General features: G+C 32.5%; 1 protein-coding gene across 1 annotated transcript; it reads right to left on the bottom strand.

Moving 5' to 3' along the window:
* Nucleotides 1-6,860: 6,860 nt before the first annotated feature.
* On the bottom strand, nt 6,861-9,661 carry LOC118184984 (speckle-type POZ protein B-like). Its single transcript, XM_035354746.2, has one exon. It carries the CDS (start codon nt 9,561-9,563, stop codon nt 7,833-7,835), a length of 1,731 nt encoding a protein of 576 aa, XP_035210637.1. The 5' UTR covers nt 9,564-9,661; the 3' UTR covers nt 6,861-7,832.
* Nucleotides 9,662-18,132: the final 8,471 nt, after the last annotated feature.

The raw sequence follows: 18,132 nt of genomic DNA, 5'->3' as shown, positions 1-18,132 counted from the left end.
ACGCATAAAAGATATTAGATTAAAAATTGGTTACCGTATTAATTATCAAAATGTAAGTTATAATTCTAAAATTTAGTGTGAAATTTAGGCCTGTTCAAGAAAGATAATTTCTGTTATGTCTGGTCTTATTTCACTTAGTTTCAACTGTAAATTAGGACCTACTTTAATTTTGTTCTGCGTTTATTTTTCATATATGACATGGAAGAAAATCCTCGTTCACACAAATAGGTTGTGCAGAAAGGTAATAAAAATTTCATAGCTTTCAAATGCCATTAATTCTTTTTTCCCACTCAGCCAAAAGTTAAAAAGTGTGTTATTCTTGAAATCTTCAGTTAGAGTTCGATCACAGGAAATTTCCATCAATTGTTCGCTTTCTTCACGAGATAAAATTACAGGTACATTTTAACAGAATGTAACTTTCTAATCCCATTTTGTTTTTCATAATCTTTCGAAAAATACATGTTGAAATTATTTATCAATGAGAAACAATGACTTTTTAATCTCGGATGCTAATATTTCTTTTATTTTCAAATTATTTTTGGTCAGAAAGCTTTCTAAAAGTGGTAAAAAGCTTAAAATATTATTATCCAAATCTTTGATTATGAGCTCGAGGTTTTTTATCATTGCATTTATTTTATCTCTAATGGTAAACAAATTAACACATTGTCCTTACAATCCTAAATTTAATTCATTTAACTTTCCAAAAATATCAGCTTAATATGCTAAACACTCCAACCATAATTTCCTAAATAAACAATTTTGGAATTCAAATTTTGAATGAGACAGGGAAAGTTGAATTTCTAATCAGTTCAAAAGACGATTTAAAACTTTGCCTCTGGATAATTTTAGCAATGTATACCTTACTTTGGGAATGTAAACAAAGTGGTTCATGCTCATCTCTTGGCATAAAATCGTAAATATTTCTCAATTTAAAGCTCGGCTTTTAATAAAATTAACAATTTTCGCAGCTTGATTCTGATTTCAAGTTTTGCGGGATTGTTTTGTCTACGGAGTAGTGAGTAAATTTAGTTTCAGGGGCGACTTTCTTTATTTGAGAAATAACACCGGAATGTTTTCCTGTTAAAGCCCGAGGATCGGCACTACATACGGCAATGCACTTATTCCAAGGAATACCATTATCAGATATAAAATTGTCGGTAAATCTTCGGATTATGGTAACTTTTTTGGCGAAACTTTGGCGACCAACCCTGCTGCAGCAACCTGCTAGTTTTTTTTTAGACGCCATTTTGTTTTCACTAAGTAAAGGCATTTTTTTTCTTTTTTTAACTCAACATTTTTTCTAACAATCTGCTAGCCGAATTACGCTTATGCTAGAACTCTTATGGAACAAAGGGCTTAATCATGACGAAGATTAGGTGCGAAATTAGGAGAAAGTGTAGAATCGTCCACTGCTTGCCGCGTTTTTAAGAATTGCATATACACGGTATACAAGTACACGTCGACCTATTTTCACTTAAAAAAAATCTCAGAATTGCACAAAAATGGCATTGCGCACACTCTTGGCTTTATCCATGTACACATCGACCTATTTTCACTTAAGTCAAAGAAAATTGACAAAAATCTAATTTTTCTTACTCTTGTAAAAAGCGCCAAACAAATAAGTGGGCGATTCTGCACTTTAGCAGCGAAATTGTTTCTAAGTGCTTATTAGCTAAAATCCTGATTGGAATTTTCCGGAAAATGTCACATTACGTGTCTCATGATCTCTCATTTCTCTGAGACAAAATAATCTGTGATTCGAACTGTGTGCTTCTCAGATTATTGCTAAAGTCCTAGCTAGTAACATTTATCGCCTTACTAAAATGTCGCCAAACTACCTGTTACCTTATTCCAAAGATTAGCCAAATTTTCAATTACTTTGAAAATCTCATTTGCTGTTGCTCTATCATAAAGAGATTCACAAAATAAATACTCTTCGGCAATTCGTTTATCTTCTTCGAAACGTATATATACTAATAATTGAAAAGTTCATTATGTCATTACTTTTGTTCAATATTCAGTGCGAAATGCTCACTGTATTTTATTTTTTGAATAAGCATCTCTATGGAATTTGCCAAGAGATATGAAACTGTGCATGCATGTATATTTTACTATAGTTGTATCAAATATCTTCGAAAAAAATCTCTGGCTCATTGAATATTAATTTTGTTTAAAATTTTGTTTTAATTTTAAAATTTTTTTCAAAATTTTAAAAATTTACGACTTAATGCGACTTAACTTTTTCTTGTTATTTTTGCTTTATTTTTATTGAAAATACATTACAAACACAACTAAGTATCAATTAGTGAATTGCATAAAATTTTAGTTTTTAATTAATATTTCTTTCACATATACCTAAATTTTGGACAAAATTTCCCACTTTAATACACTTTAATTGGACTTTTATCCCCTTAATGAATTTGCATTCAAAAATGCATACCAAGTTTTGTTCTATGTATAAATAGGAATCTAAGTTACAAATTACAATCATTTTGAACATAAACTAAAGCGCATGGAGCATTTTGAAAATGATATAATCACGAAAATTTCGTTATGAGAAAAATACATTTTAAGAATATTTTTAAGCTTACCTTTAATATTCTCTTTTCAGTATGTTCTAATACATGTTTTTATTAAATATAAATTATTTTAACATTATTTTACGTATGCATAAATAATTTTTCTACTAATAAAATCGTAGAACAGTAAGAAATACTTAATATTATTTTAAAAATTTTCTCGAACACTTTCAGTAAATTCAACTAAATACATTTTTTTAAACTAAATCACTTTAAAAACTTCCTGCACTATATGTTTCCTCTCTCTTATTTACATTTTCATTACGTGTAGCTACTTTACACAGTTTTTTTTTTTTTTTTTTTGGCAATTCTTTTCTTGTATCCAGACGAACACCTCTTTTTGCATTGGTCTATACGATGTGTATCTTGCCTTTGCTCGATAGATATTGAACATGAATTTATATCTTCCTTTTCCATACCTAAAGTATTTAAACACTCAAAATTGAAGTTACTAATTGCTGTAACAGCTATTTCGAGTCTGTTTTCGATACAAATGTTTCTCTGGGGGAGTTCTTTCAAATGACACTATGTAAACTCCCTTTAGTGTTTTGTGTTTCTTCAGATATGCATTTTCCTACAAGTTCATTACTGGCTAGCCTTTGATACACTAGCAATATTTTGGATAAAACATCTACTGTTAATTTGGTGCTTATCATTGAATGACATTTAGGTTTCTTTTTTTGGCAATGCCACTTGGGGGGGGGGAAGGGAAAAACATGATATGACACCTATTAGGCATTTATAATGTCTGAGTGAGTCATCCGTGGAACAACAGTGAACTAAATTTGCATAAATTGCGGTCTTCATATCTTACACATATACATCTTACTAATAGTAAAAAGGAATAGTCGCGGAAATTAAAATAACAATTCTCAAATGTTTGTTTACCTTTTTACTGACATTTAAATGCCCCTTTAAATGTCCCAGAAAAGGTAAACAAGCGTATTCAAATGCTTATAGCATCTTTAAAAATAATTTTACACACAAGCGGTTTTTTATAAACTATAAAGTTAAAACCGTAGAATATTAGCATATGAAATTTTTACTTTTTAATTTTTGGTCGAATTTTGCTAAAACCACCGTCCACTGTCCCCTGAAAACGAAATCTTTAGCTGCTGGTAATATGAGTTTTTCTCCAATAGTGTGAGTATGCCCAATCTTAGCAATTCTTAGGCTTAGTAGCTAACTAAAATTTTTCACTTAAAGTATTTCAATACTTGTTTACTGTTTTTGAATTCCGTTAATATTCTCTTAAAATATTCTTCAGATTTATCCTTTAAATTTACGTGCTTAGATTCAAGATGTCTTATACGAAACGATGGTTTCATATTGTAATTTCATAATAGTTCACGGCAAATAACACATTGAGATTGAGGGTCCATTTCATTTCCATTCCAAGTAAACCCAAAAAATAAATAACTTTCATTATATTTTCTATAAACAATTTTTCTTTTCTTTTCAGTATTCTTAGTGCTCGTAATTTGTTCTTGATCCATCATCTGTGAATCATCACTTTTGCGCTGAGCCAATCCTAGCCATTTTGATTATTTGGAAAAATCTAGGTTTGTTTTATTAATTTTTAACAAATATTTAAATGCACAATATATTATGAGTTCTTCAAAAACAAACGACAAAATTCTCAAATCTCGTAGAAAAGTACGGAGTACAAAGCAACAAGAAGACAAAATACTTGCTGTTAGAGACAGTTATTAATTAAATAATATTATAAATAAATAATAAATAATAAAGATAATAATAAAATAAATAATAATCACTTAGAATAAAAAATTATTCTCAGTGAAAATAGAGTAATATGAAGAGCAGACATGCTAAATCAATCAACTCTAAAAGAATTAATAAGGTACTATTACCTTTTTATAAGAATTTATTTTTATTTTCTATTAAATACAGCATTCGTTTCTATTATTAATTTTAAAAAACATCATTTATGGCGAATTTTGTTATATGTCTATGGCTAAAAGAATATTTGTGAAAATAAAATGAAATTACTTTGAGCGGATATTGGCCTTGAACAAAGCTCAGATCGCATACATTTACGAGTGTTTGAGAAAAACTTAAACAGGATGTTGGGATATTTAATTTTTTACTTTAGTGGTTTAGAATACTTTGTTTCTTTGCGTACCATCTATTTTTCTCTTGCGTACCACCGGTTAAGAATCCCTACCTTAAAACATATTTTTTTGAGCTTCCCCTATCAATCATTAATCTAACTTTATGCCTTTTGTTCTTATCCTCTTACACCAAGATCTCAAAGATTACAACCAGGATCTCAAGGATTACAACCAGGATCTCAAGGAAAACTTCATTCGTAGCATGTGAATGCAAAGAATCGAGTATCATTTTCCTGCTCATGCATTTCACAAGACTTATTACATTCAATACTAGGACACAAAACATTTCAAATGTCTTTTTGAACAGATATGACACTTAACTTTTAATCGACACTGGTTACTGAGGTAACCCCTCTTTAACCAAGCATTATTCTTAGGGTTCCGACCTCTCCCTGAATTGAGTTCTGAAAATTAAACTCTCCCGTCCCCCCGAAAAGAATATAATATTTAAAATCAATATTACTCTCCCGGAATATCAAGTTTCTCGAAAATAATGACACAATGTGCGCGGACGAAATGGTTGAGAGCATCGAAAATCACACGACCGCGCCCAGCAGCCAAAGAACGTCTGTGTCAATACATATTCTTTACAGCAGCGATCTACGTTAGTCTGCAGTTATCTAGCTAGTTACAAACAAGTGCGTATTTCGAAATTATTTAAATGCTTTCACAATAATGTCTAGTGAAAAGCACGATTCTGATTCTGCAAGTAAACAAGTACTATAAAAAGGGGGGGGCAAAATATTCGACGTCGTTTCAAGACAAGTGGTTAACTCAATTTGATTAGCTTATGAAGAGAGACAACATTAACGGAGAATGTAAAGTATGTCGGAAACTGTACATTCCCAAAGCAAGAAACACCAGTCGTTAATATTGAATAGGGATTCTTCGCAATCGGTTTCGAACCTTTTCATGAAGAAATCTTCATAAGAACAAGACAATATATCAGCAATTGAAATGACTTAAGTCTATCATAAGATTAAGCACCATCAAAAGTTTAATAGAGAAGTTTTCACAAATTGTATAGCACTCAATTTCCAGATTCTTCTTTGGAAAAAACGATTTTTTGTGGTAGAACAAAAATGTACAAGTATTTGTGAAAGTGTGCTTGCTCCTGCAGATCAAAAAATACTTTTAAACGAGATTAAATAGGCAGAGATGTTTTTCAGTTCCGAGTGAAAAAATTATTTTTTCACTGTTTTCGTTTTCACAATTGCAGAAAGAATTAGATAAATGCAAATTAATATCTATATATTATGATGCTTCCAACCACAATGATTTAATATTATTTCCCACAATTGTTAGACTTTTTGATCCAGAAACAGGAATTAAAATTAGAGTATTGGATTTTGTTTCATTGTCGGATGAAACTTCATAAATAATTTTTGATTCAATAAGTACTATTTTAAAAAAATAATAATTTGAACAATAAAATTATTGCCTATTGGGAGGATATCACTAACGCATATTTTGGTGGAAAAGCTAGAAGAGGCATCAGTAACATTTTTACGAAACGAACATTTGAACCAATAAATTATTGGGGTAGGTTGTGCAGCGCACATTCTACACAGTACTATTCAAACAGCATCTGACTTACTTCCAGTGGATCTTGAAAATATTAATGCAAAAATGTATTCGTATTTTTATATATATACACTGTGTGAAAGTTTGAAGGACTTTTGTGAAAGCTCAGAAATCGAATATAAAAGAATTATTGATTACAGCAAACCACGATGGCTAGCTCTTTTATCAGCTGTAGAAAATATTTTAAAAATACACGAACCATTAAAATCATAAATTTTATCACAGGATAAATGCCCAAGATTATTGCAGCTCTTTATTGAAAATGACACATCACAAATTTGGCATCAGTTCATCCACAAGCAAGCTACATTATTTCACAATGCTGTGAAAATTATTGAAGGGGACAAAATTTCAGTTACGGAATCGTCAAATGAAATCAATACTTTAAAAACAAAATTGTGAGAAAGAATTGATAACGATTACGTTCCTTTAGTTATTTGAAAGGACATCACTAGCTTGAAAGAACAAGGTGCCATTAAACGACCTGAATTTCTGAAAGAAGTCAGAAATTTTTATAATAACTGCTTGGAATATCTTGAAGAACGGACAGTTCAATTCGAGGATATTAAAAATTTTCAATGGGTGATATTAAAAAAGGAGATTTTATGGGACTATGTGAAAAAATCTTTTTAATACATTAGTAATCATTTTTTGAAAAATAATATTTGCGCAAATGATCTTTTTGATGAGGTGTCATTTTAAAAAATATACGTTACTGAAGAAAAAATTAAATGTTCGCTGTCTGCAAATGTGGAAACAGACAAAAAAATGGACGGAGTTATTCCTTCATTTTAAACAGAATAATATTCCTTATGAAAATATTTTGAAAATTGTAGAACATGCGCTCTCCCTTCCAGGAACAAATGCAGCAATAGAACGTATTTTTTCTAGAATCAATAAAATATGGAAAATTGAAAAAACGCATTGAACAATAAAACTTGACTCACTAAACAGGAACCACACCAGCAAATTATAGATGGACATAAAATACTGTTATAAATAAAATAACTAGAATGAATTACTGTTGTAAGTTATTTTATAACGGTTATATAATGTATTTTATATAGTTATTTATTATATATAGTTATTTTATATAATGTAATTTATACTGTTATAAATTACATTATACAAATAAAGTAATAAAAAATATAATTTATTCTTCCTTTTTAAGTATTTTGGAAAACTATTCCTCAAACAGTCTTCTAAATTAAGTAAACAAATTAGACCATCAATTAAGAGAACATCAAAATTCTACAAGAAAGCACACATAATGTCTGAAATGACAGTTTCTTCTTCTAAAGACACAAAAATTTCTTTATTTCGTTACAGAATATAAAAGAAGAGTCACAAAATATGAATTTACTATATATCTGAATTCTCATCAAATACGAAATATTAAATATGTTATTCGCAGCAGTCTGAAGAAAAATCACAAAATTATACTTCAATTTTTACCATGTTTCTTATCAAAGCAGATGCAAAATTTTTACAAATCAGTTTTAGTATCCGCAAAATAATACAGAAGTTCAGTTGCAAATCACTTTGTACATTTTTTCTGAATTAACATATCCTGCAGAAGTTTCACATAACAATTCGCATTCTTGACAGCTTTCCATTCATCAGTAGAGAAAATTTCCTCTGCATGGGCACATGAAAACTCAAGCACACTTTTGTATAAATCATCATCAGAATGAAAACTGGCCAACTGGACAATTCTGCACACATTTCCAACACTGAGATTCGATTTCAGAAAAGAGGAACATTTTTTCTGAAGTACAGGAACGTCATATTTATCGGCTACCGCGTATAGTTCCTCAGCTGTTTCGTCCAATGACTTTTCCATATTGCCGGTGTACATAAATAAAAGGAATTCATCCATAATCTGAGGGTCAACATCTGAAATTTCCACGCTATTTCTTTCCGATTCGATCATGCCCGTTTGCAACATTCTCGCAAACACCGAAGATCGGGCGCATAAAACACATTTATGCTCGGGGAATGTTTTATCACCGACGATAATACTAATGTCGGACAGCATACCACTTTTGTAAAGACTTTTAAAATCACTGATAAAAGAATGGCAGATTACTGAAGATACATAGGCGTTAGAAGATTTGATTATTTCAGAAAAACTGTTGCAGTCAGAAAACTTTAATTCTACCTTAAGAAACAATTCTTTGTAAGGCCAAGGGCCTAAAGAAGCAGGATGTGAAAAATCTCCACATTTCCAATATTTATCCGTTTCGAACAAGTGTTCATTTTCAGAAAAATTTGTTCCATGGACCGATATCTTGCTTCTGACGAAAATTGGCCTGGTTTCAGGATCATATACTTTGCACAGGGAAATATCGAAGACTCTACTATCGAAGACTGTATTAAGCATGTGAAGTCTTAGGTTCCATTTACAAGACTTCAAAATATCCACGCTGAATACGTGACTATGCAACACTGTATTAAGAGGCAAACCAGAAAAATTCTGAATTGGCCATTCAAATGATACTGACTTGACATTAATATGGGTTCGTACTGTCTGTGCCACAACTGGTAAACATTGCAAACTGAGGAGCTCATATTTCTCTGAAGCTGCATAGAGATCCGCAAACAAGTCAGATTTAGTGTTATCTATTTTTCCGGTGTAAACGTATCCAATTATAGCCTCCAGTACATCCGATCTCATATCGAAATCTTTTTCGCAAGTCTCCTCTGCATCCATTTTTTCTACAAGTTTGGGCCATCTCGCCCACAAAACCGCTTTATTTACTTTGAATTCTTCACTGCTTGCGCGTAACACGACATCCGCAAACAGTCCAGGTTTGTAAGGAAGTTCTAGATCAGTATGAGGAGTCAGTATTTGTTCTTTACTTGCCTCACACACGGGCTTCAAAGTAAATTTCAGAATTAAGGTATCATTTATAAACGACTGAACAGTATTCCTTTTAATACAACTTGAATAGCCCGAACCTGTTTGAGGTTTAAATATCTTCCTACCTTTATGACGGCAAAAAAAAGTGTCCTTGCAATCTACTCCTTCCACTGTGAAAGATATGTTGCAAGTTTCTGGAATATCATCAGTTCTTTTGAGATACACTGCTACGTAGCTCTCATTACTATCTCCTCTCGGATATAACTCAATACGCAACTTCATGCGGGGTAAACAATATAAAGCAAACTCGGGGCTACATATAAATTGTTTGCATGAGTGATGATACATGCTAAATTTTTTAATAATCCAAGTGAATGCGAAATTATATTCCGCTTGCTTTTCCATACTCTATAACAAGTTCGAAGACGAACGCGTCATCTGCTGCTGCGAATCTGCACGCAATAATTTTATCATTCGACCTTCAGCCAATTTTCATTGTTTACACATCTTGCGTCACTTGCGCAAAATCTCTCCTTTGCGCGGTAGTGGCGCGGTAGTGAATACGGATCAGTCAGTCACGAAAGGATATAATTTAAAGCAAACGCTTTCCGATGAATATTCTCTCCACGTCCAGTGCTAATTACGTCATGCGCCTTCGGGCTTTATTTCAGGAACCGGCGACGTTGCATCTAGCAATAGCTCGGTGATAATGTAGCGTCTAAGTCTGAGAATTGAAATACCATTTTGATTAATCGAAGGCGGATTAGAAGGGGCTTGTACAAAAAATGTTAAACTTATTTATAGCGGAACGATGGAAAAATCCCTGTCGAAAATTACCCGAATTACGCGCGGAAGATACGAAAAGAAAATGCTCTCGGATAACAAAATATAATACAAAGGACTTGCTTTACATACCTGACTTAAAAAAAATCATTCTAATTGAAAATAGAGCAAATACAAGCCCGGAAATGGTGGCGATATAAAAATGTGCACATGCCAATAAACTGATCACTCTAAAAAGGATTAGTGAGATACTATTATATTTTTATAGGAACTTATTTTTATTTCCTGTTAAATACAACATCCATTTCTATTACTTCTTTTAAAAACTTCATCTACGACAGTTTTTTTATGTCTGTGGCTAAAAGAATATTTATGAAAATAAAAACGGATTGTTTTGCTGAAGTCAATGAGTGGCTATTGGCCTTGAACGAAGCTCAGATCGCATAAATTTACGAGTGCTGAAAAACCTTAAGTAGGATGTTGGGGTATTTAATTTCAGTGTTTAATATTTAAAAATGTTTCTTTGCATACCACCTATTTTTTTTTTCTTGCGTACCACTAGTGGTACGCGTATCAACCGCTTCAGAATCGCTGATATAGACTGATCTAGAAATGACGCAGTACAGAAAAAGGCATTACTAATTTTACAATAAAGAGGAGGAATTAAGGGGTTATTGCTTTGATTTGCATACATATACAACGTCGAAAAAACAGAATCGAAATTTTATAATTTTAAATTATGAAATTTAAAATTTCAATTATGAAATTTTATAATCGAAATTTCATAATTGAAAAAACTATCTTATAGCATTTGCAAAATTCCAAGATGTCGTTCTTTATACTTTTTACCTTACTAAAAGTGCTTCGAAAATTTCAGTATACAGTTTTAAGAATCACTAATTTATTTAGTATATACGCCAGTAGTTTTTCTTTTTCATACTAGTAATTTCAGCTTAAGTGAATATATTTAAGATAAAAAAAAATATGATATGCATATTTTCAAAAATGAATACCAAACGATTGTAAAATTTGTACTCCAGTTACCTCACTTTTGTTACACGAGACAGAAACTCGATATTGTAGTATTGATAGTTAGACACAAACTCCATAAAAATAATAAGAAAAGCCAATATTGCAAAAGTATTACAAAACGGGTGGAAAGCAAGTTATGCACGTTAATACTAATAATGGCAATTTTATAGCTTTTAAATAAGTTTCCCCGCGGCTGTATACTCATCAACTGTTGGTTTGTGACCCGCGGGCCATATATTCCAAATTATTTATTCTCTTGATTATAATGTTTCTAAGAAAAATGACTTGAAGATAAAACCATAACACCAACAAATTTAAGATTAGAAGAATGTAGCCTTTTATTAGCAATCAAAATTGGATGAAGTGAAATAAATAAAGCAATCAAAATGAAATATTAACTGAAAAAATCAGTGTCGACGATGCAGACGTAAGAAAGCACCTAACCACGGATACGAATAAAATAACCGGAAACTAACTACCGAATTAACTGAGAATTAATTTAAAGTAAATAAATAAACAAAATCTGAAAAGTTTCAGATTTTAAATTAGATCTAAAGGGGCTTTTTTTTTTTTTTTTTTTTTTTTTTTTAAACATTTTCTGTGTTACCTTTATTTATTAAATATCATGTTCTTCGCACCTAAACCACAAAGTTCAGTTCAAGAGCAATACCGCAAGATAATTTTCAATTGAGCATATCTTTAGAATTTCCGATACACAGTCTCGCGCGCTGGAGATTAAAAATGTTTTTTTTCTGTACAACGTTGTCATGGCTCGCTTTGAAATTCTCGAGTTTTTTAATCCAAAATTCGTTAAAGTTTCACAAAATATGAAATCAGTAATAAAACAAATTCTGAATTTCAAATTTGGGCTTCCAGATGCCCATATTCGCAGTAGGATTACGTCATTCAAAATTGGATGGCTCTAGTTTATATGGCGTTGTTTTATTCCAGTGCGAGAAACATACATTAATTTATACAGATTCTTCATTATTTAATTTCTTCAAATATAATGCAGGGCGATAATATTTAATGGCAACAGTTTGAAAAGTGAAACAATGCTTATAGTGAATCAACGCAAAATGTCAAAACGAAATTAATAGCCATTGTGTACAAATTGCATTATTGGGGTAAAAAAAATAAATGCCATAAACTCACAAAGGAATGCCATAAACTCACAAAGCTCCAGAGTTCTAAAGTAAGTCAGAAAAGGAAATTAACAGAACATGAGCTAGAATACGTATTTTATTCTTCCTTTGACATTTCTAAATTTAGGTTCATTCCAAATAAAATTCGCCCATTTTTTATGATTTATTCTTTAAATATTTTTTATAAATTTTTCGAAAAAATTTTAATCATAACCTATAAAAATTTTAACATCATCTTAAAGTAAAGGTATTTCTAGGCACACCTGCAAAAAATTATAGTTTTTAGATTGCTTATTGTTATTTTATTTATAGCTGCAGACAAACAGATTCTCCGTTCCCACTCCGAAAAGCTTACGCTTAGAACAGCTACTCTTTTATTTTGTTTGCTTCTACATATTGTCAGAATACAATTCTCTGATTTATATAGCAGAGTGGAAAAACGAGGCATGTTATCTTTCGTTTGTTTGGCTGATTTGGGTAGTTCTCGTTTGTTTTCTCTAATAGTTCCAACTAGAGTTGTTTTTTTTTTTTTTTTTTTTTGGTCAATAATTTTGTCGCGATTAACATGCTAGTGAAAACGTTATCGGTCGTGATATTTCTTCCACAGCTTGTAAATGGCTCGACAAGTTTCAGAACAACGTGTTCACTGAGATTCGAATAACAAGTACTACTTTAGCTTATTGAGAAACTACAGTTTATCAAGTATACGCCCAAATCGACAATTTATCACGTACTTGTATGTTATCATTTGAAGGTAATCTAAAAAAAAAATGAAAACTGTTATTCAATACACAGCCGAACTGGTCATATAGGAAATTTACTTAATTCAATAATAAGAGTCATTTGATAATTTAAAATATCCCAAGACTGGTTTTCAAGACAGTCAAAATGACTGCTTTTGGGCAATGAAAGGAAACGAAAGGCTTTTGGAAAACTAAAGAAGCGGGGGTAACTACAATTATTAATAAACGCATTTATATGTTGTACAAAAATCACAATATTCTAAGAAATTGTGTCATTATATGCATAATTGTTTTTCTAATTGAAATTAAAAAGCAGTCGAAATGACTTCCTTGGGCAATCTAGTGTTAATGATTTATACAGAGCATTTAGAAAAGCTGCATAAACATGGAAACATAAGTAAAAGTTTAAATCTCTCATTCCGATCAAGACAAGGTTTGTTAATCCGCACCGTACATTTATTTGAATACGCAATGGACGTATTACTTTAATTTTTTATCTCATTTTAAGGAAAATAAAATTATTGAAAAAGTGCCATTTTCTCCTTTGCCGTGCCGTAAAAAAAAAAAAAAAAAAAAAAAAAAAAAGCATGTAATAGTCGCACAATCAGTCGTTGCTGAATTTTTCCACATCTTAACGATGTGAGAAATTTATATATCTTGCTCTTCATCTGTTATCTGTAATACCAAAAGACAACATTTCACTTGCACAATACAAAGTTCTTAAAACACTAATATACCACTTAGTTTTTATGCATCTGTTGCATATATATGCTGCTTGAAAACTAAATTTATGGTATAAATTCATCGCTGAATACATAAATTTAATAACACTGTATATTTTTCAGTTTCAGTGTCTTAGTTTTTAAAGATTGGGTACTCTTCTATTATCGGGTGCAGATTCAGAAATGCATGTGTGTGTGTATATACACACATACATGCATGAATACATACATCTGTACATGCATACATACATTTCTAAATCCGGTTCCAATAACCGAAGAGTACAAAAAATTGCTACCAATACATAAATTTTCCTGCTATCTCCTTCATAATCCAGGGATTATGAAGGATATTTGATTGTATTAATTCTTTTTTATTTTATTATATTTATGTATTTATTTTTGTGTTTTCATTTACCAAAATGTACGTACCGTTTCACATTGCTTCACAATTTTCTTATCCCATATATTTTGCTTTCTTTCAGATTATTTACTTATTTTGAATACGTAAAACTGATCGTACTTAGATTTTTAATATCTGCATTCAGATTTTTTTCAGTATATTTACTTTTCAGTTTACATAACATCTTTTGTATATTTTAAAGAATCAAACTGGATAGATATGTTCTCAAACCATTTATTGGAAATAAAAAAATGATCCTTTTATGGTACACGATTTTCTCTCTTATTATCACAAATGTGAAGTTAGTGGATTAAAGAACTTACTGTCTAACAAACTTTTCTCACTTCATATTTGTAATTAAAAACAAACAACAGGAGAGAAGTTTTAAGTAATCTTGATCTTTAGCATATTCCAAAATAACCTTTAAAGGAAGAAAAGAGAATGTTTAAGTTTTCTTTCAATGCAATCTTGTCGTTTTCTTGTTAATATAGTGAACCCACACAGAACATAATTTTACATATACGTGTTATCTTAATTGTATCCATTTAATTTGACCACTGCGAGAATTTCAATTATATGCACAGTATGTTGTGGAATATTGGCAACATTGTGATAGCTTTCTTTATTGACTAGTTAGAAAATTCATTTATCAATGAAGTCAGATTTCTAGAACAGCAAAACCTGAACTGTGATGTCCTTCTCTTCCTCTCTCCACCGAACTCAACTCCCTTAATCCAACCACTGAATCAAGGAATCAAAAACATTCAAAGCCTGCTATGTCAGACACGTTTACATCTTTGCAAATAAAGCACTAGACGAAAGAAAGCACACTAATGGCATTTTTGGAAGCAATTTAATTTAGATGCACTATAGAAATGATTAACGTCACATAGGAATAAATGAATTAATCAGCAGTTAATGTTTTCTGGCGTCTGCTCTGGCCAGTCAACAATTTTAAAGGATTTCCATCGAGTGAAAATGAAGCCTAGGAAATCATAAATATTGCAAAAGCAATAGGCAGCAAAGGATTTTCATATATAGAAGAAGGAGAAATAGAAGAATTAGTCAAAAATGATGATTCTGAAAACTGAACCATTTGTTTCATCTTTCCTTTTTAATTACAATAATATTAAGGTTTATATTAATTATTCATCCTTCCTTAATCTGAAATATGCCTAACCCGTTTTTCCTATAAAACGTGATCTTTGTGCGATGTAATTTTGCCATGCGTGCAGTGTGTAAATGACACGACCTCCGTGTTTGGCCATGGTTTACTGTATGCATATGCTTATACAATGAACTCTCTGGAAGATTACCACCAATGGTCCCAGATATTTTTTTTTTCTGTGCAGATAGTTAGTTGTCTGAAAGAAACAATGAATACAGATATTGCCCTCGGAAGTATTCAAAAATCAGTTTTCAGGATTAGATCGTATTCATCAGATAATGACAAAATGTGCTTAAAGGCACAGTTATAATCATGGGGGGGGCTGTCAAGGGAAGCTGGTTGTAATCATGTTACACATTTAGAAAATTACGTGAACAGCTATGCATTTTGCCATTTTGTTGGATTTGAACTGGATCAAAGAACCAGTGGCTGCTTGGATTTGTAAACAGAGAAAAGTTCTTACTGTTGAGTGATAACTAACACCTACATACCTCTTGAAACACATAACAAAAAATCAGGATACTTGGTTCACATGTTCTTCATCACATGTTGTTCACACGTTACAGCTTAGACACAGCAACATTGCACTAAAATGTTTCAGTACTTCCAACATTTCTTAGCAGTGAAATATTTTGAAACATGTTAAACAGTATATTGAACAATATTTGGTCTGTAAGTCACCAATCATTTCCTGATGGGAAAATATGAGAATGATAGTGATTATGTCACTGTTGGTGTTTCTGTATGAGGTAATTTTAAATTCACCCACAAAAAATGACAGAATTTTTTAAATGACCCAGTATGTTAAAACAACTATCGACTACCTATTCTTTTTTTACATTTATACAGGTTAAACTTGGTTTTCATATATGTATTTAACATGATGCTTGCTTTTGATATGTGTATTTAACATGACGCTGATTCAAAATTACAATACATGTCTATTACATATTATAAAATTAACATATTGTTATTAGATAAATTTTTACTTTCTAAAATTTTGTAGAAATAATGGATTATCAATTGCTTTTTATGAATGGTTACATGATGAGAAAAGAAATACCAGAACATCCTTTGTAATAGCTCGTGGAGGAAAAAAAAATTCAAAAACCCACTCTTCTCTAACTGTGACATGCAGCTGAAGTGGATTTTTATATATCTGAAGGGAAAGGAATACGGCAATTAAAAGCTCAAGGTTAAAAAAGTGTACTATGTTAGCAGTACAATTTTAAAATGAAAATTTATGATGAAATTTTATGAAAGTAAAATTCACTTTCATAATGAAAATTTATGAAAGTAAAATTTCTTTACGGTACTACAACACACACTACAAACATGATTTTAATTTAGGTTATAGTCCTATTCCATCACATGAAGAAAGAAAAAAACTGCTGGTAATAATTTTAATTTTTTTTTATTCTATATAATGTAATAGTTATTCGTTCTTTGTAATTATCTCAGTAGTTTATGTGAAAAATCCCTCCCTAAAATATGTTACAGTTTGTTCCCTCATAATATGCTTCTGTTTTCCCCTCTCACTTTGTACGCTGCTAGTATTCTGCTGCTACGTACGCTGCTAGTACTGCGAAATAAGCATCCAATAAACTTGAAATCTTCCTGTTAGATGACTTAGCATAGACTTAATATGCAAGTAATTAGTATTGCAGTGTATATGCAAATCATGTACTACAGGAATGCTACGAGAAACTACACAGTCCAGTCACATTAATGTGACCACCACGTACTTTCCATGTCAGAGTTAAATAACCAATCACAGAAGGCAGGTGGCAGCACAGTGCAGTTGAGCGTATATAAAGGGTGTGCGAGGGCTTCGGAAAACATTTCAATCGTTGGCGTAATGCAGAAACGAAGCGATTTATCCGACTTCCAAAAGGGCATGATCATTGGCTTTCGGGCCAAGGGTGGAAGCATTTCCGAAACGGCTGAGTTTGTGAACTGTTCGCGTGCCGCCGTGTTAAAAGTGTACCGTGCATGGCAAAATGGGACTGTCCAAAATCAGCGACGTGGCAAATGTGGTGCACCACGGGCCATAGATGACTGAGGCGAACGACGGTTGCGGAGATGTGTTCGGGCAGATAGACGGGCTACCGTTGAGCAACTGACCACCAAAATGAACCAAGGGGCTACCAAAATTGTCTCCCAAAGTACTATTCAGCGAACATTGCTGCGTCTGGGCCTCCGAAGCAGACGCCTGGTTCGTGCACCTATGCTGACTGCTGTTCATCGACGGCGAAGGCTAGAATTTGCACGCCAGTACAGCAGCTGGACGTCCACTGAGTGGCGACAGGTTGCGTTTTCGGATGAATCGCGTTTTATGCTCCATCGGACAGATGGACGTTGGCGTATAAGGCGTGAAACCTCTGAAAGGAACCACCCTGCAACCATTGCCGGAACGGTCCAAGCTGGAGGCGGGAGCATTATGGTCTGGGGAATGTTTTCCTGGCATTCTCTAGGTTCACTGATCATTGTGGAAGGCACAATGGCTCAATACAAGTACGCATCTGTCCTTGCGGACCATGTTCACCCCTACATGCGCATTGTTTTTCCTCAGGATGATGGCATCTTTCAGCAGGACAATGCGAGGTGCCATACAGCTGCCAGTGTACGTGCGTGGTTCGAAGAGCACCAGGATGAGTTTACCGTCCTCCCCTGGCCAGCAAACTCACCTGATTTAAACCCAATCGAGCATCTGTGGGACCATCTCGATCGAGTTGTTCGCGCCATGGATCCTCAACCGCGTAATCTAGCGCAGCTGGCCACGGCATTAGAGTCGGCATGGCTCAACATCCCAGAGAACACTTTCAGGGACCTATGTGACTCTCTTCCTGCACGTCTCGCAGCAGTCCGCTCTGCGAAAGGTGGTTATTATGGCTTTTGACAGATGGTCACATTAATGTGACTGGACTGTGTATATACTAATGAGGAACTGTTAAGACTTTTACGTTTGCTATTCAGCTCGA

The sequence above is a fragment of the Stegodyphus dumicola genome, chromosome 8, assembly GCF_044657685.1.
Source record: "Stegodyphus dumicola isolate Sdum_Otavi_A_Nest chromosome 8, ASM4465768v1".
In the NCBI taxonomy this organism is placed as follows: domain Eukaryota; kingdom Metazoa; phylum Arthropoda; class Arachnida; order Araneae; family Eresidae; genus Stegodyphus; species Stegodyphus dumicola.
Note: the sequence above shows the minus strand (reverse complement) of the source record. Positions and strands in the feature narration are given on the sequence as shown.

Bases quoted from the DNA above. Each gene is read 5' to 3' on its own strand.
- LOC118184984 (XM_035354746.2), bottom strand. From the start codon at position 9,563: ATGGAAAAGCAAGCGGAATATAATTTCGCATTCACTTGGATTATTAAA.